General features: G+C 42.8%; 1 protein-coding gene across 8 annotated transcripts in view; it reads right to left on the bottom strand.

Annotated features, from left to right (window-relative positions):
* RNF144B (ring finger protein 144B) overlaps positions 1-24821 on the bottom strand; it is a 119727-nt gene that overhangs the window by 13902 nt on the left and 81004 nt on the right. For all 8 annotated transcript variants that reach the window (XR_003094379.1, XM_006024961.3, XM_006024962.3 and 5 more), the window contains 4 exons: positions 24173-24277; positions 12455-12515; positions 2650-2854; positions 905-1049 (listed from right to left, as the gene is read on the bottom strand). Coding sequence is in view for 7 of the 8 variants with exons in the window: in XM_006024961.3 (XP_006025023.1) it covers positions 905-1049; positions 2650-2854; positions 12455-12515; positions 24173-24277 (516 nt within the window). In the remaining variant the exon portion in view is untranslated. The remainder of the gene's footprint in view (positions 1-904; positions 1050-2649; positions 2855-12454; positions 12516-24172; positions 24278-24821) is intronic.

Here is a 24821-nt window from a genome sequence, read left to right as displayed (position 1 = left end):
GGGGGGGGGTCTCACCTTGGCAGCCATAGCAGCACGGTGCTCCCTCCAGCGCCAGGTCCTGCCAACTGGGCTGCAGAGCTGATCTGGCCCACTGCAGCCATGAGACCCATTGTAGGCACAGAAAATCTTGGGGAGGCATGGCCTCCCACTCCCCAGCTGCATCGCCTGTGCCCCTTCCTACCCCCCTCCAGTATCGCCTGTGCCCGCCCCCCCACTTCTGTACACATTGTGGGGGATGGGGAGCACATGTCCATCCTCTTAGCCCCTTCCCCCCCCCGCAAAAATAAAAGTTGGTCCTTGGGTCTCTAGGTAACCCATTCCCAGTGCTTCATCACCTTCCTAGTGAGAAAGCTTTTCCTAATATCCAACCTAAACTTCCCCGGCTGAGGAATGCCATGTTACTAAGTCAACAGATTCCCTCAGCTGCCTGAATAGAAATGCCATTGGTGCTGTGAGCTAGAATCAAAGCTGAAGCAGGAATCAAAGCAGAGTTTTTTTTCTATTCCAGGAAGAAAAATCAGCATCTCTGCTTTTTGGAAAATATGTGTGGTATGTGAGTAAATACGATAATTTGACCGAGGCATTAAAAGAGTGTGAGGTAGCCCGAAACAAAACTTTGTAAAATTAAGGTGCTCCCAACAAGATGATAAGATATAGAAAAAGCTTCTAGTCTTCCTTACCCACCAAAACCAAAATATACTTTGGCCCCTCCAAGATCCACTTAGATACTAGGACATTTGCTCAAGTAAAAAAAATCCCCCAAAACCCAACCAAATACCCTCTCTCCTTCATTTAAAGGACACAACAATGGCATAAATGATTCTGGTTTTAACAGGCATGAGGGACTTGGCCCCTGAATCCTCAAAAATCCTTTCCTTAAGAGTGTCTAGCACGTGGAACTTACATCCAAGTTCTGTAGACAGTACCAGCAAAATGTATGCTTGCAGTTCTTACACATCATTTGAGCACAGCCTTCGTTTCGTTCAATATAGATCCGGCACACTGGACACTGTTTAATTGGAGCCTCTGTGTCTGTTCTGATTAGGGCTCTAGAAGAGTAAAGAAATATTTAAAAAGAGGAAATTAAAAGAATTGTGGCTGGGAGTCTCAAAGGTACAACAACGTCAAGCAGTAGGTACATCATTACATGGTCATGATCTCTAATTCACACCCAGCTCTGTGGCCTGATATGCCCTGCGCTGAGTTTCCAGATTGCCTACAGTCTTAGTCTTAATGCACTGGAAGTGTAAAGTCCAGTACGCATACTAGAATATATTAAAACATATATGACTTAGTGCTTAGGCAGCACAGTGACAAATTAAATTTTCAGTTCCATTAACCTTTCATACTACATAAAATAGGCACCCAGAAGACATATTCATAGTGCATGGCTCATATTCAGCATTAAAAGGATCAAAAGCCAAATTCAAAGGGCTGCCTGAGCTGGATGGCTATCTGGGTACCAAGGTTAAGGCGCACAGATTCTGTCTACAGTTAATGGCACCCAAAGGAGAGATGCTGCCAGAATCATGTCCAACTGCCTTCATCCAGTCTGCATAGCCAGGTACCCATTTACAGCTGCATCAACTGGGAACAGCTTTTGTAACAAGTCTAGAGCAGGGCTCAAATTCATGCCTCTGAAGTTGTAGCAGGCTGTTGTAATTACTCTGTCATCAAACCACAGCATTAAAAGAAATGGTCCTCTACATTATGGAAAAAAGCTTATGTAATTCATTAAAACAACTGGACTATGTATTTCAATGTACTGCCCTTGCTGTTGAAGAACAAACTTGGAGATAAAAAAAAATAACAACAACCACCTCACAGGCTGCCTTGTGTGTGATAAAATCTCCAGGCTGATCAAACTGTTTAGTTTTAACTCTTTTAGTTCTTGCAAAAATTGTAGCAATCTTTTGAGCACAACAGAGAGTTTACAGATTACACTGTACATGCTACTGAGAACGTAGTCATTTCTGAAAGCACAAATTAGCTATAGACCTTACATAATGTAAAAGCAGGAACACTTAAAGTATGTCAGTCACTAAAGCACTACACAGCCATTTCCAGTACCATGAGCAGAGTGTTGCAAAAAACAACTCCTGTGCATGTGTACAAAAGATTACCATATCAGACTTGTTTAGTCACACAGATGAAAACATTTTACACCCACTTAATACAAGCATTAGGCCTGACCTACAAGTGCTGTTTATAGTAGTAGTATTATTAAATATTATTCAACAAGGGCAATTTTTCTACTAGACTCAACATTACCACTGGTATGGATGCTGTTGTATCAGTATACAAGTGTTTCGTTTTGTTTTTTTACTGTTATAACAATGAACTCTGCAGAGTAAACAAGGCCTTAATGATGCATGGATGTTCAAAATGCTGGATAACCCAATCTTTCTTGAGGACCAATGGAGGTCAAAACCCTAGAAAAGCCCCCTCATAGAACATTACTCCTTAATGAAGTAATTACAGCAGTATCTGAATTAGATTGATAAACATCTGCAGCTCTGTGCTGTACTAGAAAGATGTTTCATAAAAGTAGAGGATGTGGATTCATAAGGCAAATGAGGCATCCACCACTCATTTTGTGCCACTAGTAGAGCTGAACAATTGCAAACCTATGTTGAACTCTGTTCTTACCCATGCTCAGTTGGCATTACAATGGGTTGGTTTTCTTGGCACAAGCTTTCTGGGTGCCATGCTTCCTTGCAAGATGAACAGAACTTCAGGTGACATGCCTGGCATTCTACCAGCACTGCTTGTCCCAAATCATTCAATTCAACATAGCACACAGTCTGGCAGTCAGCATCAGGGCACCACATTCTGTTCGGATCCAGATGAACTTCTGAAATGTAATAAAGATGTGAAAACCAAGCAGTTTAAGTCCATTATATACTCCTTGTTTCACTCCAACTAACATTTCTATGTCCATACAGGTCCTCTTTCATTGTTCATGTAATCACTGGCAATCTTCCTTTTGACTTCCATGGATGTTATGTATATCTCTTAGATCTTTCTACAGATTTACTGTGACTATGGGGCATTTTGTGAAGACAGCTGCACTGTAAACATCATCAAGATTGTAAGAAACTGTATCAGACACACACCTCCCCTTTCACCACAAGAAGTCTGTGAAAAGTTAATGACAGAGATTCTGTCAGGTAGTACCTTGTACCTACATTTAGAAAAGTAAGAACAGGTGTACTTGCATTGCTTTGCTCATTGATTTGCTCATTTTCTTTGCAGAAAAACAAATTATATGAGAAAATGTATTCTTGCTTAAGGGCTGGAATGGTGTATTTTTCTGGAAGCACTTGCCAAGCAACACTTCTACTGCTGTGATTCTAAATTTAAACTACTTGTTATCCATGCCCTTGTGTATTCATAGGCAGCATGACTGAATTACAAAAATAGGAATAAATGCTGCTAGGTAAGAGGTCTTTTAAAGTGTGGCATCATTTCCTTCACAATGTCAGAACTGATTTGTTCATGTGCCCCTGTAAAAACATGGGCAATTTTGATCTCATATTTCTATGTATCCTTAAAAGTCAAGTAAAGCTTGATGTTGTCTAATTTTCCTCTAATCTGTAAACTCATAATACCATTACTAACAATCTTATTAGCTCATCTTCATTAGGGCTAGGGACAGACATTCAAAAAGTGTGAGCCTGAATAGATTCAACCTTTGCAGGTTATTCTAAGCAGGCTACAACCATACAGACAATCCCTCTGGACTGAGGAAATTCAGGCACTTGCCGGCAGTGACTCAGGCTAGAAGCCAGGGGGCACTAGAGCAGCCCTTTCTTCCCTTGCACAGAGTTGAGCTGAGGGGGGTATGGCCAGGCTCCAGCAGGACTTTCTCATTAGGGAGGTCTGCCTGCACCATCTCAGGCTTTTCCCTGCTAGCACTCTAAGACAAAGGGGGAGAGGGGGTGCAGTGCATGCATCTGTTGATGATACAGAGCTTTTAATCTCCCTCCCTGCTTGTCAGGCAGTCTGCAGCAAACTGACAGATAAGCAAGGTAGCCCAGAGCTGATAAGAGTCTTTATCTCCCGATTAGCAAACAATAGCCTCTCCCTCATTACTTCAAACTCTGCTTAAACAGCTTACTGGGGTGATCTATTCATTCGGACCAAAAGCCCTGTTCTGTTTGCCTGCCTGTCCCAATGAAACTGGAGACACACACACACACACAGACGCCTCTCACATTAGCTAGCATGCCTAGGGTCCATGGGGCTAGGGTCCATGCTGTGGGAGAAGGGAGGAAGGGAGGGGGAAGATTTCCTGCTTGAGCAGCATGGGGGAGGAATAGGGCAGGGGAAAGACAGCAGACCTTGCTGTGTCTACAGTCTCTGCCAGAGCCTTATACAGTACTAGCTAGCATACCACATGCTGGCTATGGTACATGCTGTGGGAGAGGGGAGGAAGGGATCCCTGCTGAAGCAGCAAGTGGTGAGAGGGGAAGGGAAGGGAGGCACAGGGAAGCCAGCAGACCTTCCTGTATCTGCCAGTCTATGCCAGAGGAGCTATGCCCAGGGAACAGAGGGGAGGGGCCAGCCCTGCTGTGAAGCAGAGAGCCCCACCCAACCCAGAGAACATGCCGGGATGCTGGGGGTGTCTGGTTTATCTTAAACCAGCAAGTGGCCTGGGACAGACATTGCATAAACTAGTTTGACCCAAATCAGTTAAGTCTGATACCATGGGTGACTGATGCCTCGAGTCAGGGGGGGCACGTGCCCCAATCACACTGACAGGGGGGGCCCAGCAGCCGATTGCACTCACCAAAAAGCGGCCATGCCACTTCTGGAAGTCCCACGGCCACTTCTGAAAGTGGCACGGCTCCTTTTGCTGATGGCCCTGCTCCCTGGCCAGCACTCGCAGGGGGGGCACAGGTGCCCCTTACAAGAGGGGCACCAGCACTCTCAGGGGGTGCATGTGCACCCCCATGCACCCCCTGCACCTTGCCACTGCCTGATACTACATTCAACCGGGTTTTTCTCAGACAGGTTTCAGCCATTTTCAAACTGGTTTATGTGCACTGAACATCTGTTCTGTTACAGGTTTAAACCAGTTTCTGATCACTTAAATCAGTGTATGTGTAATGTCTGTCCCTAGCCTAAAAGGTCAATATTTGTCAGGTGTTATCACACAATCTTGGATACCTTCATTACCACTTGAATGTAGACGCTGTGTTGCATACACTCACCAAGATGTGTAAAAATGAGTGCCTTTTTCTACTGCTGCTCCCCCTTGACCCAAGAAATTTGCACTTACAATGAAACCCAACTGGATGATAATCACTAGGCACATCTACATGTCACCATACAGCAATGTTGCTATGGCGCTGTACTTTAGTACTTTGTTTTGGAAGTACTAAAGTGTGGTGCAGTACGAGCTGTTACTGTGCCATGTGCATGGTGCATGGGTAAATTTCCCGGCTACATCGCTATAGTGGCACACTATGCTGGGAGAGCACACTGCTCTGGCGATGTACTTGGCGATCACGTATCGATCCACGTGATTGCTACATTGCCGTAGTGTGCCATGCAGTGATGTAACACGTTGCTACATCGCCTTAGGGCAATGTGTAAACATGCCCACTGTGAAGCAATTTCTCCTTGAGACTTCTCAAAAGGCAGATTTTCCTGCTTACATGCATGACCTGGAAGAGCCCAACCTGCAAGTTACCACAGTATCAGTGCAAAAGTTTATCTGGACCTTAAAGTTTACAGCAACACATGTAAACCGCAACTTCTCCTCAGGGAGCTTTTGGGAACAGCCACAGGAAATGGATGGGGGTGACAGCCTTGAGTAGGACTGGTCTAGTTCTCAGTTATTCTTCAACACATCTAATGGGACACCTTTTTCAGTAAACCCCCACTGGAACTCACCTCACAGAATGGTCAGTGAGGCCCAGACAGCTTGCTATGCAGCGAAACAAATCCTGTGCCCTGAGAGTCAGAGACTAGAAAATGTGCAGCTAGAGAAATGCTCACTTGGAAATCAGAGAATGGAACCTTTGCTAAACACTGGAATAGTGGGAGGGTCTTCAAGCTTCAGACCCAGTTCGAAATTTCATGCTAAGATCTTCCATGTTTTTAATGAGCCAAATCAAAACCTTTGGGTCTGACCATCTTTATACCTTGATTCAATCTAACTGAATTTTGAATAAATGCTGCTAGATAACAGGTCTTCTAAAAGTGTGGCCTTTACTTCGCAACATGAGAACCCATATATTCATATGCCCTTGTAAAAACGCAGGCAATTTTGATCTCACATCTCTGTGTGTCCATTAAAGCCTAACTGAAAGAGAAATATTTTTGTCTAAGCACAAGCTATGTTTCAGTGAAACCTGAATCATACGAGCTGCAATTGCTGAGTTCCCTGAACTCCCCCTGGGAGCTCAGAGCAGTCCAGATTAGAATTAGGTATAATTTTATGTGAATAGTTGCAAATTCATGGCAAAAATGCACCACCTTGGCATACCCTTGCAGCTAGGACACTCATGCAAGAGATGAGAGAGCCATGTTCAAATCAGTTCTCTGCAACCAATCTCTGGGTTCAGGGCAGAACTTTGACTCCGGGATTCCCAGCTCTCAGGTGAGTGAACTAGCCATCAAGCTACAGGACATGTCGGTGTGAAGTATCTGCAGTTCCTCCTGTTGTGCAAAATACTTCAGCAGTCATTAAGCAAGACAGCAACAATGACTCTAACCTCCTGATTAGGCAATGCCTGGGTTCCAGTCAGTGCTCCAATTAATGGCTCTTTACTTATTATTATTATTCATCTGCAAAGTGGAACAGTGTTAACAGGAGAGATCTAGAACACCACACCTGAGATGACTTCATCACCTTGTGCTTGGGAGATGGGTGACATGGGTTCAAATCCCTGGGGCAGAAGAGGGAATTGTGCATCCTTGATACGTGCACTAACTGAGTGTACAACTTGCCTCCTCCTCAGACAATTGTGTAAATCTGCCTTTCTATTTCCTCTGCTTTTCTTATGAGCCCCAAAACAAAACGTTCTGTTTGGCTTAACACAAAGCACAATGTTTTGGCTTTTAATTTTGGCAAGAAAAAACACACCAATATTTTAATCTAGGATTGACCCAAATTGATTAATCCATATAATGATTACTACTGTTTTGTTTCATATGCCAAACTGAAAAAATCATTTTTCACACAGCACTACTTTAGCACTTCCCAAGCTATCCTCCAAACTATATGGGATCATGCTACATGACACGTGCATTTTGTACATATTGTCCACTGAACCTAGCCCTTGCAACTACAGAGGTATAACAGGAAGAATGGATTTCCTCCCCTCCTCCCCCCATCAATATAGAGCAGTAAAAGTGAAACAACTATGTGGCATACTCTGGAAACTTCAGTTCTTTCAAAAATAAGGTGAGGGAAGACAGGGAAGGAAGTCTGCTTTAGACATCCAGTTATCAGGCTTTTTAAGCTTTACAGATTTACAGGAATCATTGTAGCAAGATATAAGTGATTCATGAAATAAAACTCTCTGCCGATCCATTTCACAAAGAATATATAGGTGGGACTTTACCTTCACTGCTCAGTTGTACTATTTGATTTAATATGGAGCAGAAATTAAACTAGAAAGAAACACTAAGCCTAGAAAGCAGCAGTTAAAAATATACAAATAAATGAAGGAAATGCATTACTTTACAAGGTTGTTAAATATTTTTGGTTGGGTGGGTATTCCTCTCCAAGTCTCCACTACTTGTGCAGCCAACCCGATTCGTGGTTAAGGAGGGATGTCTCCCAAACACTAGACCAAACCCACACCATAGTGGCTGTGATCTGGTCAGCTCTCACAAAGCCAGCAACCAGGTAAGATCTGGGAGAAAGCCTAAGAAAATAGCACATGCTACAGGAAGTGGCATTTTTACCCATTTTATCAGTGGGTAATACTCTTTCCTTTGAATTGGTACTGAGCCAATGCCTTTCACACAGTGTAAAGGGAAAGCGTGGCATTAAATGTGCCACATTTTGGATTCGACATAAAATATAGGTACTGATCATTTGCGGTCCCTAGCAACCACATGCAAGTTTTTCCAGTAACAGAAATACAAACCATGTGTTGTGTCCAAATTTCACTCGGTGAACTGCATTCCAGTTACCTCAGATGGGCACAGTCTTCTTTAATTCCCATCCTAAACAGTTTTACAGTGTTACTATCCACCAGGGGTGGATCCAGAGGCAGCGTGGTGTCATGGTTGCACCCCCTTTGGCTGTTCCACATGTGTTCTCAGGTGTAGTGTCTGGTCAGAGACTATGCTTTCATGAGCCAAGGGTCTGAGAGCCTCTCATTCCCTCTTTTTCCCTGATGTTGAATTCAGTGAGACATAGGGAGGGAGGGGAAGGGCTAACAACAGCAGTGTTCACCTTCTGGTGAGGTCAGAGCTCCCTGCTCATGCAGTGTGTTCCACCACTCACTAACCAGGTACACTAAGTCAGGGAAGACCAATACCCTCTTGCCCCATTCCTGAATCTGCTACACTTATCCACAATTAAAGAACTCCAACTTTTCACTGCAAAGAAGGCTGCACTGACTTGGTGGATGAACCCCTATTTATTAATAGGATTAAATATTTAATAGAGCAAAGAGGCCTAGATATCCAAGATTCTCTACAAATATATAGAAACACCTGACCATGCTCAAAAAGTTTACAAACAAAGATGGTAATTGACAGAAACGGGTAGGGAAGAGGGACACATGTACATCTGCTCACCTTAAAACTCTAACAAAGAAAGCACAACTAATCCCAACTTCCCCTCAAGCCACTATGAACTGTCTGATTTCTTACAGCCAGCTCTCTCAACAAAAGATGTGTTTTGAAGATAAATTTGAAGGACAAGAGGGTAGTGGCTCTGATAGTCACTCCAGGATTGGTGTAGCATGCCCAAGAGGGAGAAGGAGCAGGAAGGTGTGTTCAGAAGCCAGCAAATGATGCTGATGTTGGCAAAGTAAAGAAGATAAAGGGGTTGTAGTGGGAGGCAATAACAACATCAGACAGACTCGTAGGTATGGGCAAAATTGTGAATGGTACTGGTGGTGAGAAAAAGCACCTAGACCTTGATGCAGTAAGCCTGAGGTAGCGAGCAAAGTGATATGATCAGAACAAAGTCAGAGGAAAACATCTTAGTAACGCTAAAGCATATCTGAGGGTATTAAACAGTCTGGAAAGGAGGAGATTATAATAATTAATATGGGATGTGAGGATGACAGGGTTGCCTGTCATAAAGGGAAAAGAGAGCTTAGAAAAATTACAGAGGAAGAAGTGGGAAAATTGGACACAGCCTGAGACATTTAGGGTAAAGGGGAGAAATAAAAAATGACAGTTATGGCTGTAAGTGTGTGGGAGGTTGTTGGTGTCATCAGAAAAGTGACAGAGAATGGGGAGGATGGGGGTAGAGTGGAGAAGAGCTGGAGATCAGGAGTTCCATTAGGTAGAAAAAGGTGGTTGCCTAATGTCTCATTTGTACCGCCATGACAATTTTTATGGTGGCACAAATTGTGAGCCAATAGATGTTGCTGCCCTTTGCCACGTCCAAACAAAATCAGTGGCACAACAAAAGGTTCTCGCTTCTTGGCCTCTTGTGGGCTAAGATCAAGTATAGACTCTGCTGCTATATGATGAGATGTCTATTAGCTCTGTATGGGAGAGTACAGGCAGCTGTATCCTCCAGCAACCATGGGCAGATGTTTTGGGGTCTTGAGGGTCTCTCAAGCCTCCAAAGCACCTGCTCTCTTCCCTGCTTACAGGGAGGCACTGCAAGTAATCTCAGGATGCCTCTACATACATGGAGAAGTTGGGGTTCCCTACTCAGTGGGGAAAGTGGCAAGATCACATTGCCCCTTATCCCACACCAAAGGCAGAACTAGGGGCAACATGTGGTTCACCCAACGTGCTGTGACACATTGCAGCACAGCCGATCTACTCCATTTGGTGATGTCTATTTCTAGCCACTTTGGCCAGGTTATATTTCAGCTGACAATGCAGCATCTACTAGGAGAGGTGAGACTATTACTATCATCCCCATTTACAACTCTTTCTTATCTCCAAAAAACAAAAACAAACCCAAAGACAATTTTCCCAATGCTTTGTTAAAAACAATCAAGTTAACATATTCTAATAGCCTTCATTTTTTAAATCCTTTAGCCTGGACCACAGGAGAGTAGTGTTGGAAGGGACCTCAGAAGGTCATCTACTCCAGCCCCCTGCACAAGGCCAGATCACTCTTTAAGGATGTTAAGTAAAAGGATATTCACTTTAACTCTGAAGAGTTTGCCTGTATTTTTTTTGTTCTATCAAACCCCAAAGAAGAGGTAACATGTTGCACAAAAAAAGAAAAACTGCAATGATTTCCTAAAGACTTACATGAAAAGAGGAGTCAAAATAAGAGACAATTATAGAAATAAATGTGCCTCTTGATTTGGATCTGTGGAAACTATTATAGCTGCAATCTAATGTGCCTTTTGCAATCTGCATTTAACCATGTTTTTTTAGTTTAACATGCTAGATCAGTGGTCTCCAACCTTTTTAAAGGTGAAGATCACTTTTTGAAATAAAAGGATAACCCCGGATCTACTGCCCCTCCGCTGCCGCCCACCCCACCACCTTCCCCTGCCCTCCCCTCACTGGGCTGGGTCAGAAGCACCCTGCTGGGATCAGCGGTGTGGAGCTCTCCTGTTTCCTGGTGCTGCCTGGGCTTACTCCTGCCCCAGCCCCAGTAGTCTCCAAGCCCCAAGGGCTCTGAGCTGCTAGTTCCTGCCTTCCCAGCTCTTTTTCTCCCAGCCCTGCCCCAATCCTGGCAAGATGGAGCTGTGTCCTCCCTGACCCAGAGCTGTGGTGGGGCTGGTGTGGGGAGCAGCCAGCAAGCAGGAGCAGGTTCTCCCCTCATCTCTCAGCATTTCTGGGACCCTTCTTGGTCTTAGGATGCAGGCCTTGCTGCTCTGCCAAGAGGAAGTGGGTTTCAGCTGGAGTCCAGCACTGGGAGTGGGATGGGGGAGGCTGGGATGTGGAGCTTGGCAGGCATGGGGGCAAACAGCACCTTGCTGAGCGCAGCCTGTGTGGGGAAGAGCAGACTGCCCCAGAGCCCTGCTCCTCTGGCCTGGGTGCAGGGCAGATGCAGACAGGGAAGTCCTGGAGCAGGGTTGGGTCCCAGCCAACCTCCCAAAGTAGAATGTTCACTTCCAGTGACATACTAACCTTATAATTCATAAACCCTCAGTGTCAGAGAGGCTATGCATTTTTAAACACTTTAAAAGGAAAAGGGAGCACCTGTCAGCTGTTACAATATAACTATTATATCTGTATGCTTCTATGACAATACAAACTAGCTAAGTTGCAAAAATTTGAACCCTGAATGAAACTGAATTAACCTTGCAATGTTTTTGTTATGCTTGTATTGCTACAGGATTATGTGGACATAACAGTTACATCATAACAGATTATATCAGTATAATTTGATATTGATACAATTGTTATGTCTGTATATACTTATACTTGTTTTATGACAAGGCACCAGTTAATAATGAGCAAGATCATGTCCTCCATGTTAAAACGATCAAAAAGAAGGAGCTCCTAGAAGAGAACCTCAGTGAAGATTCCCTTGTAAGTGTTTTCTCTATGTTGTCCCATCATAAAAACTGAGTTTACCCCACATGGAAAGCACAAACTTTGAAGATCTGCATGGATGTATGGAAGGCTGGGACACATCATGACTCTGTATCAATATTAATATTTGACACACTGCTCCTTTTCTGTCATCTGTACTTGCCTTCCTACACTCTGAAGCTAAGATAAAAGTGTTTGGGGCAAGTAACTTTAAAAATGTTGCCAAGTTCCAACAAGCCTAATTGAAAGATTTGTTTTACATGTCAATGGGCACATCTACACATCACCCTATGGCAATATAGCGATGAGCTACGTTGCCATACAGCGCACTATGGCGAGGTAGGAATCACACATGTCTGTACATGATTTCCTGCTACGTCGCAGTAGTGGCATGCTCCATGCTTATTGTGCACTGCTATGGCGATGAAGCAGAGAAATCTAAGCATGCACTGCCCATATGGTGCAGTACCCACCCGTACTGCACCATGCTTTCGTACCTCCAAAAGGAAGTGCAAAAGCATGGTGCCATAGCAACATCATCATGCGGCAACTTGTAGGCATGCCCAATGTGTAGCCGAGTACCCTTCTTCCACTGAAGTCTTTGGGGTTTTTATTCACAACTTCATTGTCAGCACCAACTTATTGGCTACTTGTACTTAACTATATCAAAATGAAGTTTTTCTACAAACCTCCAAGTCTTTGCTTGAAAATGGAGTGCTTTGTGATAGTCAAAATTAATCCTTCCTCCCCGCTCCCTTTTAAGCCAAGGTAATATAAATATAAAATAAATGGTCCACACCTCGTTCAAATTTCAGTCGCTGATATAACTGAAACTGATCAACAGGTACCAAACAGGCAATCTGGAAGGAAAAACATAAGGATAGGAAAAAATGTTAGAGTATAACTGTTTTGAGTATAATCTTAAATCAACCTTCCTTTACTACTGTCCTTTCCCCCAGTATTACTCAACACCTAGGCTTACAAGTCCAGAAGAAAGGAATGTCTGGAAGGCTTCCATTTCAGTCACATGTCCTTGTAACTTAGCCCATGTATTTATTACCCTATATATGAACAGCACTCTAAGCATTTTAGAAACATATTTCCTGTAGATTTAGTACTAATGGAAATTAACAGATTGGATGCTCTAGAGATTTAAGTCTGCTATATATACACAAAAATGCAGCAAACTTAGAAGTCTCCCTCATCTATGTTTCTAAAGTTTGATGATAAGGGTTGTCTCGAGGGATCAGAAGGTCGTTTTCTCTCTATTCACATTCCTTCCTTGGTCTTGTGGCTAAAATGGACAAGACCAGTGATTCTAGATTCTGCAATCCACATATTTGTGAATCCCAGGAACTGGGATATTAACTGAAGTCACTAAACCCATTTCACACCATGAAGGTAACTAAAAAGATATTAGCTTGTATGTGTATATCAGTGTGTGTGTATACATACATACTATGTATGTATATTAACAACCTAGGCTGAATTAAACTAACTCATGACCTAGAGCTGAAAAGCTCTATCCTCCATTATTAGTACCTCTAAGACACTCACTTACAGAGGTTTCTTTAAACTAGTATACATCAGTACATTTTTGTTGAAGCCAATAATGTTATACTAATATACACCAGATGAAGATGTGGCATTCTGCTCTTTGATACTGAGCCCATCATCTGAATTTGAATAGCGTACATCACTCTAAACCAGGGGTAGGCAAAATCCAGCCCACAGGCCTGATTGGGCCCATGGTGGACTCCATTCCCCAGCACTCCCCTCTCCCCCCATATTGCTCTGGGAGGTCTCCATGGAGACCCCAGGAGCAGTAGGGCCATGACAGCGGGGCGGGGCTAGTATCTCCATGGAGACCAGCCTGAGATGCTGGCAGGGCATGCGACTGGGCAAGGAGCTGCTCCAGGGCTGGGGCCAGGATCTTTAGGCAATGCCAGTGCAGGGTGGAGCCAGGGCAGAGCCATGATCCGTTGCCCCAGAGGTGTGCAGGCAGCAGATCGCAGCTCTGTCCTGCCTAGGGCCTGCATTGTCACAGGATCCTGCTTCAAGATCCTGCCCTAGCCCTGGAGCAGCTCCCCACTCAGCCACATACCCTGCCAGTGCACCATGGGCCAGTTTCCATGGAGACCTTGGCCCCACAATGTCACAACCCCACCAGTCCTGGGGTCTCCATGGAGACCTGCCGGAGCAATGCAAGTGGGAGCTGCTAGCTGGATGCACCATTTTGCCCAACCCTGCTCTAAAAACTGTCTGCAATAATTTTTGAAAGTTTCCATTAGGCCACCTAAGCATCTTCTCTTTTCTACTGAGAAGTCCAGCTCCCTTACTTTTTCCTCTTATGTCAGGGTTGTTTTGAGGGACTGAGCAACTGCAGCTTCTACTGATATAAATGCATAATTTCTGAGAGGGGGTAGAAGCTCTTAGCACAGCACATGAAACACTGTGGCATCACGTCCCTCAGATTCCAAAGGTGGGGCCCAATCAATGCCTCTGAAGGAATATCAAACTGGTATCAAAACACCTACATGGCATCAGCCTAAAAAAGAATTCAAAAGAGTAGGGAAAAAATCCTGTTCTCCTACTTGTGCATGGCTTTTGCCAGGGTGAATGGAAAAGGAAAAAAAAAAGCAAAGAATAGATTCATTTTTATGTAATAACTGCCACTATTTTATTAAAACATAGAAATCAATCAGTCTGGAATATAAAATTACATTTAAAAGGCAGCTATTTGGACCGCTTATTTGACTTAAAGCCTTGTTATATACAAACAAGAATGTCACTAACATCAAAATGTAAGTGTTCTAACAGTGCTTAAAAGATTTGTAACCAAGGAAATGAAAGGATTTGATAGCAGATTGAAACACTGGCAGGTCTTTGCAGGACACAGTTTTAGTTGAGTCATCCATAGGCTTATGGTTTGAAATGTTTATTTTCTTTCTACTTCAATAATCGATGAAATACAAATCAGCATACATTGTCTTTTAAAAGAATAAATCATTTTTTTCTTTTATATCTCTCTAGGGTACAAGGAACTGCTAAATTTTTATCAGTTTAAAGAAAACATTCTTAGAAATATAACAATAACTAACCCAAATTAGGAAAGATGAAAGTTAGAAAATTTCAGTAACAAATGATGTGAATCAATGAGCATTATAAATAACCACAAGAAGTATGCAGTGCTGGTATTATCCATATTCCTGGCTTGAAATCTAAACAGAGTTTGGAGAACAGTTAGGCCATCTGCTTTTCCTTAGCTGTTCAGGCAGATCGCTATTTAAAAAGGTGTGATACCATGAATATACTAAATAGTAATGCTCAAGTCTGACTTCTATTCTTCTAGTACTGATGCCTTTTTTTTTTTTTTTTTTTTTTTTTTTTTGATAAATAGCTTCTTGAGATTACAGTTTTATTGATCCTGAGGTTTTCAGAAGTATTCACCACTGGCCTCATTTTACTCTTACTGAAACCAATGAAAATTTTACCATCGATTTCAGTAGATGCAAAATAAAGTCAATGCCAAGAACTTACATTTCTTTTGTTTAAACAGAAGTCCTTTACTGTCAGCATCTGCTTCACTATTCAGCACCTGTGGACTTACAACTCCAGAGATAGAAGCCTAATACCTAGGAGTTTTAGACGACAAAGCCACACTACGAACAGCACTGAGACAGAAATAAATCTTGCTACTAGTTTTAAGACCAGTCACACCTGGTTCACAAGAACCTTAGGGAACCAGACTATTATTCATAGCTCTGCTTAAAGTTAATGAATGTATTGTGGATTGCACAATGGTTCATTGTAGACTTTATTCCATATATATTTGCTCTTTTCAAAACAAGACAAAACAACCCAAAAACCAAAAAAACCCAAAACATTCCCAAAACACCCTAACTCTGAGAAAAGATGTGTGTTTCTTAACAAATATTATATTTATAAGGGCAAGCCTATAGAAAAAGGTGAAATATAGGACATTTATTTATACTGTAAATTTAGAGACTAATTGCAACATACACCTGATCTTTGAGATTTCAGTGGGATTTGGATTAGGTCCTTCATTAGGAAACAGGCAGAAAAGTACATTGAAGTAGCTCAGCTGTAGGCTAAGGAGCCAGAAGACTCTGCATTCTACTTCCAGCAGTGTCATTGACTCACTCTGATCTAGGGGCAAATCAGGTAACCACAGTTCCATCTTTAAAAAGAGAGATACTACATAGTCCTCTCAGGAGTGGTTGTAGGGTGTGTGTAAAATTTCTGAATAAATGTGTTCTACAGGTACAAAATATTACCAATTCTTTCCTGCCTATTGATGTGTGGAAATCATCTGACATAAGAAATATTCACTCTCTACTTCACAATCAAAAACATAATCCATCTGGGTTTTGAAAACAGGGCTAGATTCCGAGCTGTGACTAAAATACATTTGGAAGGAGGAAGGTAGCATACGTGACTTTACGCTGGTCTTGTCACTTCCTGTAACCAGGGCTGACTATTGCCAGCCCTTGTCCCTCTACCTCTTGGCCAATGAACCTTTGCAGCAATTTAGGATTGCAGAAGCGCTCCTGTGACGTTCCCGTTCTCTGGGAAATGCCATGGAAAGTAGGAAGCATAATGTTAACTTCTTCATACCACAAAAATTATTGGGTGGACAAACCAAATCAAGTTTCCTGGTTCCTTTGTACAACTGGAACTCAACAAGGACAAAGCAAGGCTAAGGATCTGTCCCAAAAACATCCCAGGGTTCCAGCTGCCTTAAACACCCAAATTGATTCTTTTAAAAAAATACCATCATGCCTGGTGTACATGTGACTGTAGGAGATGCCAATGGTCTGAGTTAGAACATGCAGTGATTTTTACTTATTCAACCCATTGCATTTCATAGGAAAGAAGTGGCATGTCCCTGCTTTGGGGAGATTTTCTGAAAGCAAGGGTGACAAGGATGAAAAGAAACATTGATGTTCATCTCCTCCCATTCTGGCATTTTTTTGAGGAACACTTAGCTGATATTTTACATTACCTACCGCCTGACAATCCCATTCATATCCCAGTAATCCACAACCACATATATCTATGCACACGCAAAGCTTCTACATCAGGAATCAAAACAACAACAAGCTTGATTAAAAAGTGGCAAGGGAGGAATAACAAGTATGCATCTAAAAGGAAAATGCTAAAGTTTATTCTGGATTAAGAAATTAGACATGGAGCCTGGTTCAGAAATGCCAAAGGATATATTTCAGAGAGATTTTTTTAACTTACGTAAATGTTCCTATACGAATGTACATAGATAACAGAAATCAAATGTTCTTTTGTGAAAAGCTTTACAAATATATACCTGACATTTAGCTTCAGATTTGTCTATATATATTAGGAACTTGTGGACTTATGCAGTTCTCTTACAACAATAAGACTTTTTGTCTTAAAAACAAAAAAGATCATAGGAAATATGCTGATAAACTTCTTGAGACACTCTGCCTCAGAAGTAGACAGTGAGGGCCAGTTAATTTTATCCAACAAATGGGTTGCCGATATTTTTTTTAGTTCAATACTGTGCATCTCTGAGAGAAAAAAAACAAAGAAAAAAGATAAAAAAGCAGAAAGAATAAGGTTCATTGGCAGATTGTTCTTTATACTAGAAGCAGCACTCAGGAGCACCCCAGAAACAATTTCCTCATTTATTTCACTGGTCAACAGATTGGAAGGAGTGAAGCCAAGGCTCTACATACTATCCTCATCATCTGCCCAAGCTAGGAGGTGTACCACATAGATATGGCCTGTGCTTAAACTCTCAGTCTTACAGTGGAGATGTAGAGAGATCACAAAGGGACACATGAACAGATTTCACTTCTTCTCCTGCTCAGGAGCAGCCATGTGAATTGGCATGGGGTGACATGGAGCCCCGGTGTTTGATCCCAGTAGGCGGGGGCAGTGCAAGGTCCACTGCGGACTGGCCCTGCAGGACTCATGGCCTACAGGGCCTGAAGATCGAGCACCACTTCTTTAGAAGATGGCTGCTAGCACTGTTAACTCTAGCCCAGTGTAAACAGCATAGATCAGCTGTAATTTTAGGGATAGCAGCAGAACAAAAAATGGCAAAACTGTGCTAGCAAGAATAGAATCCGGCCTGGTTTATTTTTAAAAATCCCCAGGGAAAAGGACACAATCTAGTCACATACACATAGGTGCTCTGCAATCATCCAGTTCTATAAGCCTTAGACAATATGGCAAATTGGAAATAGTGAACAAAACAGAAATAGAGTACCTCAAAACTACAGACTGTGGTCAACAATGACCAGATGTGCAGTGCCTGGTACTGGTATAAGAGTTAACTGATCACATAATGCTGACATTCTCCGTTGTTTGTAGCTGCTAAATTAAAACAAAAATACAGTAAACACATCCTTAATTTGACTTTGGAGACTGCTATCATTGCCAGAGAGGTTTGTGGTGGAAGCTCTTAAGTTTTTTCTCCACAGCACTTTTTGTACCAAGAAAAAGGTGTTTTTCTTGGTACAAATATAAACCCTGCCCAGGGCCTTAGAATACATAGGCCAGTGATTCTCAACCAAAGTGCCCCAATACCTAGGCTGCCTTGAGATCTTTTAAAGGGTGCCAGGTAATGGTAGCACTGTTATGTGTACAAGTATGATTGACAAGATAAACCCAGAGATTTCAAATAGAAATCCATAGCATTTAAAATATTCTGACCTGGTGTGGTCTTCCTGAGTTTCTGGCAGTAGAAGAAGTGTTCTATTATTATTCTGTAATAAAAAATTTGAATGCAAACAAAAGATAGGTATTTTCCAAGGGGTGCCTTGAGTATCAGAAGGTGGAGAAACACTGACATAAGCCTTGCCTACAATGGAGATTTTCTTTAATTCAGCTAATTAGTGTAAACTACAACGGTAGAGTTTACCTCTGTTTGAAAGCAGGGTAAGCTGCCCAAGTGCAAACTATTTTAGCTTGTATATACATGAGGTATGAAGCGGTGAATTTATACCAGTAAGGGCTTGAGACAGACAAGGTCATCAAGTATAGAAAAAATGTTGCACTGGCAAGAAGGACTGGATGATATAGCAGGTTCTTTCCAACTCTTAACTACCAGGAATCCAAGCTGTTTTCAAGGTGATTGGGTCTCAAAGGACAAATAACTTGTTTGTCATCAAATACAATTGTCTATTAACACTTTAAAAGAGTCTACACATAACAGGCGACTGTTGTTTTAATACAATGGAATTTTTCTTTTGAAAATGCCATTTTGTCAAAATCAAAACTTTTCCCAGGAGCATCTCAGTTTTGTTTAGAATAAAATGTATGTTCATAAAGTTGAAAAGGAGCAGTTCCATTTTTCATGTCAGAATGACTTTTTGTTTCAGGAGTTTTTTTAAGGTCAAAATAGCAAAGCTATAGAATCTATAAAAGAAGGCTAAAAGGGACCTCCAGAAATCATCTAGTCCAACCCCCTGCTCTGAATGTAATGTTTCAGTTTTTTTAAAGGAAACATTCTAATCAACATAAAATATTTTAATTGATTTTTTCAGAGAATTTCATTTTTAAATTTTGATCCAAGTCAAAACACAAGCATGTTTTGAAGTCTTGAAATTTTCCAGACAAAAATTTCAGTTTCTCTACAGCTCTGACTTAGGGCAGAGATATCTTGGAACAAATTTAAATTTTAAAAATTTTAAATGTTTATGCACTTGTTAAAAACAAATGACAATACCATGGTAAAAACTGGTTACTGATAGTCAAGTGAATGCTGCTTTGAAAGAAACAACAAAACCACCATTACCACAGTGCTAGAGTAATGCCAAAGAGAACAGAAAAGGTGCAGACAGACGTGAGGCACTGGGTGAATTGGAGCCCCTCATCTTGAGGGGTGGGGCTCTAATCCACCCACCCCCTCCTCCAGTACAGTTTGATAAACCCTAGAACAGACCTCCCTCCCCTGCCTTCTCTCCTTCCTATTCTGAGACAGCACCAGCAAAGGGGTTGGGTTGCTTCAGCCCAGCCACTGGAACAAACAGAAGTTAATGAAGGTGCTGTGCATCTGGCACAGAACTGGAGTGCTCAGCAGCTGTACTCTTCTATTTATGCATGGCTGTAGAGCACTTTCAAGGGGTTGATAATGCGACAAATGTATTTTCTGTCTGCACCTTAACTCTTCCAAAGAAACATTACTAGTTGCCCCACTTGCCTTTGGGCATGCCCCTTGCCTGACTCTCCTGCCACGCCTTGGGTGGCAGACGTACCATCTTTTGGGCCTCTCCCGCGACCCTGACTGGGGTAGTGGCCAGCCAATTACCCGACTAGGTCTAAGCATAGTTGGGCCCCTACCGGGACAACACCATATATACACACACACACACACACCCCCCCCCTGGGACCTCAACGCTCTCTGGTTCTTTTCCCTCTTCACTGGGGCTCCCCATCTCCACCCCCTTCAGTTGGGGCTCCACACTGCCCCCTCCACTCAGGGCTGCTCATCTCTGCCCCCTTCACTTGGGGCTCCACACTGCCCCTTCACCTGAGGCTCCACACTGCCCCCTCACTTGGGGCCATGGGCTTCGCTCCCCAGTGGGCTCAGATGGCCGTTGCCATGCCTGGCCCTACTCTCCCTCCTCAGAGTCTCTTGGGGTCTCGCACCCCACAGGGTGCAGGTGGCCTCAGCTGTGCCTGGCCCCCAACTACCTCCGGTATTACCTAAAACCACCCAAAGGTGAGGGCTAGGGTTAAGGTGCCCCACCCACCTTTCACTGGGGTGATCACTGATCTGGCATTTTCTGGGGCTCCTGCATCACTGAGAGCCCCACCAGGCCACCCACTCCTGGCGAGGTGCAGTTTTAGGTCATGCCCAGGACCAGGAGCCTCCTGACCATCCCCTGCAGCTCCTGCCCTTACCTCCAGGTTGTTATGGAGCCTCACAGCCAGGCGATGTTGCTGCCTGGGCTGCCAGCAGTGAACTGCCCTATTTATATGGGCGGCCAGAGCTCTAAAATGGCCGCCGCAATTAAACACCTGCTGGCTGCTTGGCCCCCAGTCTTAAAGTGGAAGGCACCAACAGTGCCCTGGCACACACCTTCCCCCTTTAAAAGGGTACATGGGGAATGGTTTCCCCTGCTGCTCCTCTAAGCAGGCTCCTCTCAGAGCCTGTGAGAGCCCTAAAGTGGCAAGCACCCCCAAGGTGCGCCGCCACACACTTCCCCACTTAGAATGAGATCTGGGAGGCTTCACCTGGCTGCCTTCCCTGCTGGGTTCTGCACCAGCCTACTGCAGCACCTGCCACATGGTGAGCACCCCAAAGGTGCTCCACCACATTTGTATTCAAAAGGTCTGCCAGTAGCATAATCTTCCCAAGTATAGAATAAAACTTTCTAAAGCATTAAATATCTAGTAAAAAAAGATTTCTCTGAAACTCATCTCAATATCTATGAACCATCCTCAAAATGGTATATCCTATTATTTCTAAAAGCTTTATGCTTCCCATTCCATTTCAGTTAAACTAAGGCCATCTACATGATGGAAAAACCTGAAAACAATAGTGAATTTGGGCAGCATATAATCACACAGTGACACTGAGCCTTTGGAAACCAATTAATATTCAGAAATATACAGTTAATTCCCAGATTTGCAGGAATAGTGGATGCAGTGCCCAAGACAAAATAAGAGATAAGTTTGTGGATAGATAGGAAAGCGGGACATCACTAGTAAATCCTGACTGCCAATCTGCTTTCTGAAGGGAAATCCCTCTTTATCTCAGCCTATTTTCCCAAAGAGCTTAGTTTTACTGCACATCTAGTTTCCAATATCTAGAATCTAGTTTCCAATATCTTCCTCAAGTTAGGAACAAAAACAAAAAACAAACAAACAAACAAAAAAAGCACTGTACTCATACTCAGCAGAAATGTTTAGTTGTATTTTAAAGAGACATGTTCTTTTTCCTTTGTTCCTTAACACAGTGTGTGTGTGTGTGTGTGTGTGTGTGTGTGTGTTTTCTCTTTTTCTACAAGAGAAAGCAGCAAAAATCTCAGGGGGGCATATGCCTCAGAGAACAGTGAATAAAGATTAATGGTATAAATATCCCTAAAAATGAAATGTATATCTTTGAGGATTTTAGCAAAATTACAAAACAGATATCCTAACTACAGTGAAAACAAAATCAGCCATAGAGTAGAATAATAGAAATGTTGTATACCAAGCATATTAGTACCTTAGTAGAGGGATGTGGGAACATTTTCATAAAAGCAATTTACCCTATACCCATTTTATTAGTCCCTCATGTTCATGAGCTCACAGGATTTGATCCAAAGTTTCTTGGAGGTAAACAGAAAGATTCCTAAGACTCTCATTGACTTCTGGTGGCTTTGGGTTAGGCCCCAAATTCACCCCACTACCTTTACTAAACTAGGATAAAAGGTAGGGGAAGGGGATTAATTGTATTAGGTAACACAATTAGAAAAATTACTTAGCCTCTAGTGTAAACACTAGTTTAACCCCAGACCTATCTGACATGATTTTGAAAGTGTTAAGGAAAAAAGAAATGAAAAAAGTGGCTTTATTACGTACTTCAGTTATGGATGATTTTTCATAATCTAAAACTTGATTAAAAAAAAGCAATGTACTTATATTACAGTAGCGATGCCAAGATAGAGTTTCAGAGCATTCATTCATGGGCCATTAATGCACTTTTAGGTTTGTTTAGTCATTCAGCCTTTAACTCTACTCTACAATGTACCCATGGAATTAGTTAATGGCCCATTAATACGTGCCCTGGAGTGTCCTCATGATTAGCTAATGGGAAATAAGTCTTCAGAATTTCTGAAGCTTCACAAACATAGCTTAACAGAGTAAAAAAATAAATCTAACATTTGTTAAGTGTTTGTATACAACTACAAAGAAAACTTTCTTTTCAATGTATGGCTTGTTGTCTACACCCCAGTACCAGAGAAAGTTCACTAGTATCCCAGCTGTATCCAAAAAGCAGTGAAAATTTGAAGCTATTCTTGCTTTCCTTCTGTGTGGCAGAATAGCAGGGGCCTGAATGTTCCCCTGTATATGTAAGCACACTCTTGTTTTCTACAGCCCCTTCAAAGCAGAGAATAGCACTCTAACCAAAATACCCATGCATCCTCCACACTATGGATTGGAAGTAGGCTTGTTACACCATCAGTAGATCAGCCAGAAAAACTGTCTGAGTTAAAGGCATTATTAGGGGGCCATTTCTGATCTTTTCACACAGAAAGTATGGTTCAGATAGAATGGTTCGGAAATGGATACTCCCTCCATTTCTTTATATTAAATATTAGAAATGTATGCATGCTGTTGTGCACATATTTCCGTTATTGTGTGTGCACATGCATACACACAAAAATAATCACATACAATATATGTAAACACCCATACCTCTACTGCACTTACCTTTTGAGGGTCCATCTATACTGCTTCAGCAGCAATCTCAGGAGCTCTGGTCTCAAGCAAGCACTTCCCACCACTTGATCCTGTTCTACATGCACCAAAGCCAGAAGTGCAAAGCCATTCTGAACAGCTTCAGCCTTCTGAGTTTGGTGTGTGTAAAGAAGCAAAGTGGCAGTGGGTGGGTAGGGTATGCCTGAGAGCAGTGCTGCAGCATTGATATCAGCATACCCTGAGCTTCCCAGGTATCCCATCTCATCACTCTTCTCAACTCTGGAGTCTAGTTCCCACCCAGCTTTCCATTACAGTCTACACAAAGAAAGAGTTCCTTATTTTTCGTGTTATGGATTACTACAAACACACAGGGTGAAATCCTAGCCCCACTTAAAGCAATGGGGCTAGGGACAGACATTCAAAAAGCCTGAACCTAAATTGATTCAGTCTTTGCAGGTTAGTCTAACCTGGCTAGGCTGAACTGGTTTAAAACTGGACAGACATTCTCTCTGGGCTGAGGAAATTCAGGCACATGCCTGCAGTAGCTCAGGCTAAGGCACCACCCCGGTGGGCGGGGAGATAAAAGGGGGGGGGGGGGGGGGTGCTATAGCAGCCCTCCCTTCCCTTGTGAGGGAATGCCATTCTGAGCAGCCAGCAAAACAATGGCCTCTCAACCATTAATTCAAACTTTTTAAACAGCTTACCAGCTACCTGTTGATTAACTGTTCTGCCTGCCTGTCCCAGTGAAATTGGAGAGAGACACAAGCACAGACACCTCTCGGCATTAGCTAACATAGCACATGACTAGGGTCCGTGGGGTCCCTGCTATGGGAGATGGGAGGGAGGGAGGGGTGGGGATTTCCTGCTTGAGCAGCAAGAAGCGGGGTAGGGCAGGGGGAAGCCAGGCAGACCCTACTGTGTCTGCAGTCTTTGCCAGAGCCATATGCAGCATTAGTAACCATACCCCATGCTGGCTATGGTCCATGCTGTGGCAGAGAGTAGGAAGGTAACTAGAGGGGAGGAAACAGTATATTATCATATTTACTGTGTAAATGAAGAAAGAAGGTGAAAATCAAAGAGGAGAGAGGGCAAGTAGTGATACCTCTGCTTCTTGTAGGGTCCCATGATTCAAGCAAACCATGTCTGGACAAGTGATAGGAGACCCACAGCCTTCTCGAATTGCCAGCTCCATATACTGTTTTAGGCACTAGAAAGGAGGAAAGCAAAAAAATATGATGGAACAGTTACAACTCACATGACAGTAATACACAGATGTTACAGCACTGTGCTGCACTGCACAGCTACCACCTCTTCCTTAATTGGCTGTCCTAGAGCTCTCGCTCTCAGAAAACATCAATTACCATAAGCGTGAATGCTAGGAGTCATTACCTCAGAAGGAACGCGAACAAAGAGTAATTAATTATGCATGACTTCATCCATGGAGTATTGAGTTTACTCAAGTCAGCAACTCAAATCCTTTGTCCTAAAACATCTTCTCTCTCCTAAGACTGGACTTGGAAAAGAACAGGCCATATTTCACTATAATTAAAAAAAGATTTTGTTCTTGTATTTTCTTCTTCACGTATTCTTAATTCAGTCTCTCATCTAGTGGTGACTCTTTTAAGGCCTCATTTGCAAGCAAGCGAATGTCATTCTGAGCAGTCTGCAATGGAGACAGTTCATGGCCTGGGCAAATGAACACTACTCTAGAAGTAATGAAGCTACCAACTTGCCCCTAAAGAGGTTGTGTG

Source organism: Alligator sinensis, unplaced genomic scaffold (assembly GCF_000455745.1).
Source record: "Alligator sinensis unplaced genomic scaffold, ASM45574v1 scaffold342_1, whole genome shotgun sequence".
In the NCBI taxonomy this organism is placed as follows: Eukaryota; Metazoa; Chordata; order Crocodylia; family Alligatoridae; genus Alligator; species Alligator sinensis.
Note: the sequence above shows the minus strand (reverse complement) of the source record. Positions and strands in the feature narration are given on the sequence as shown.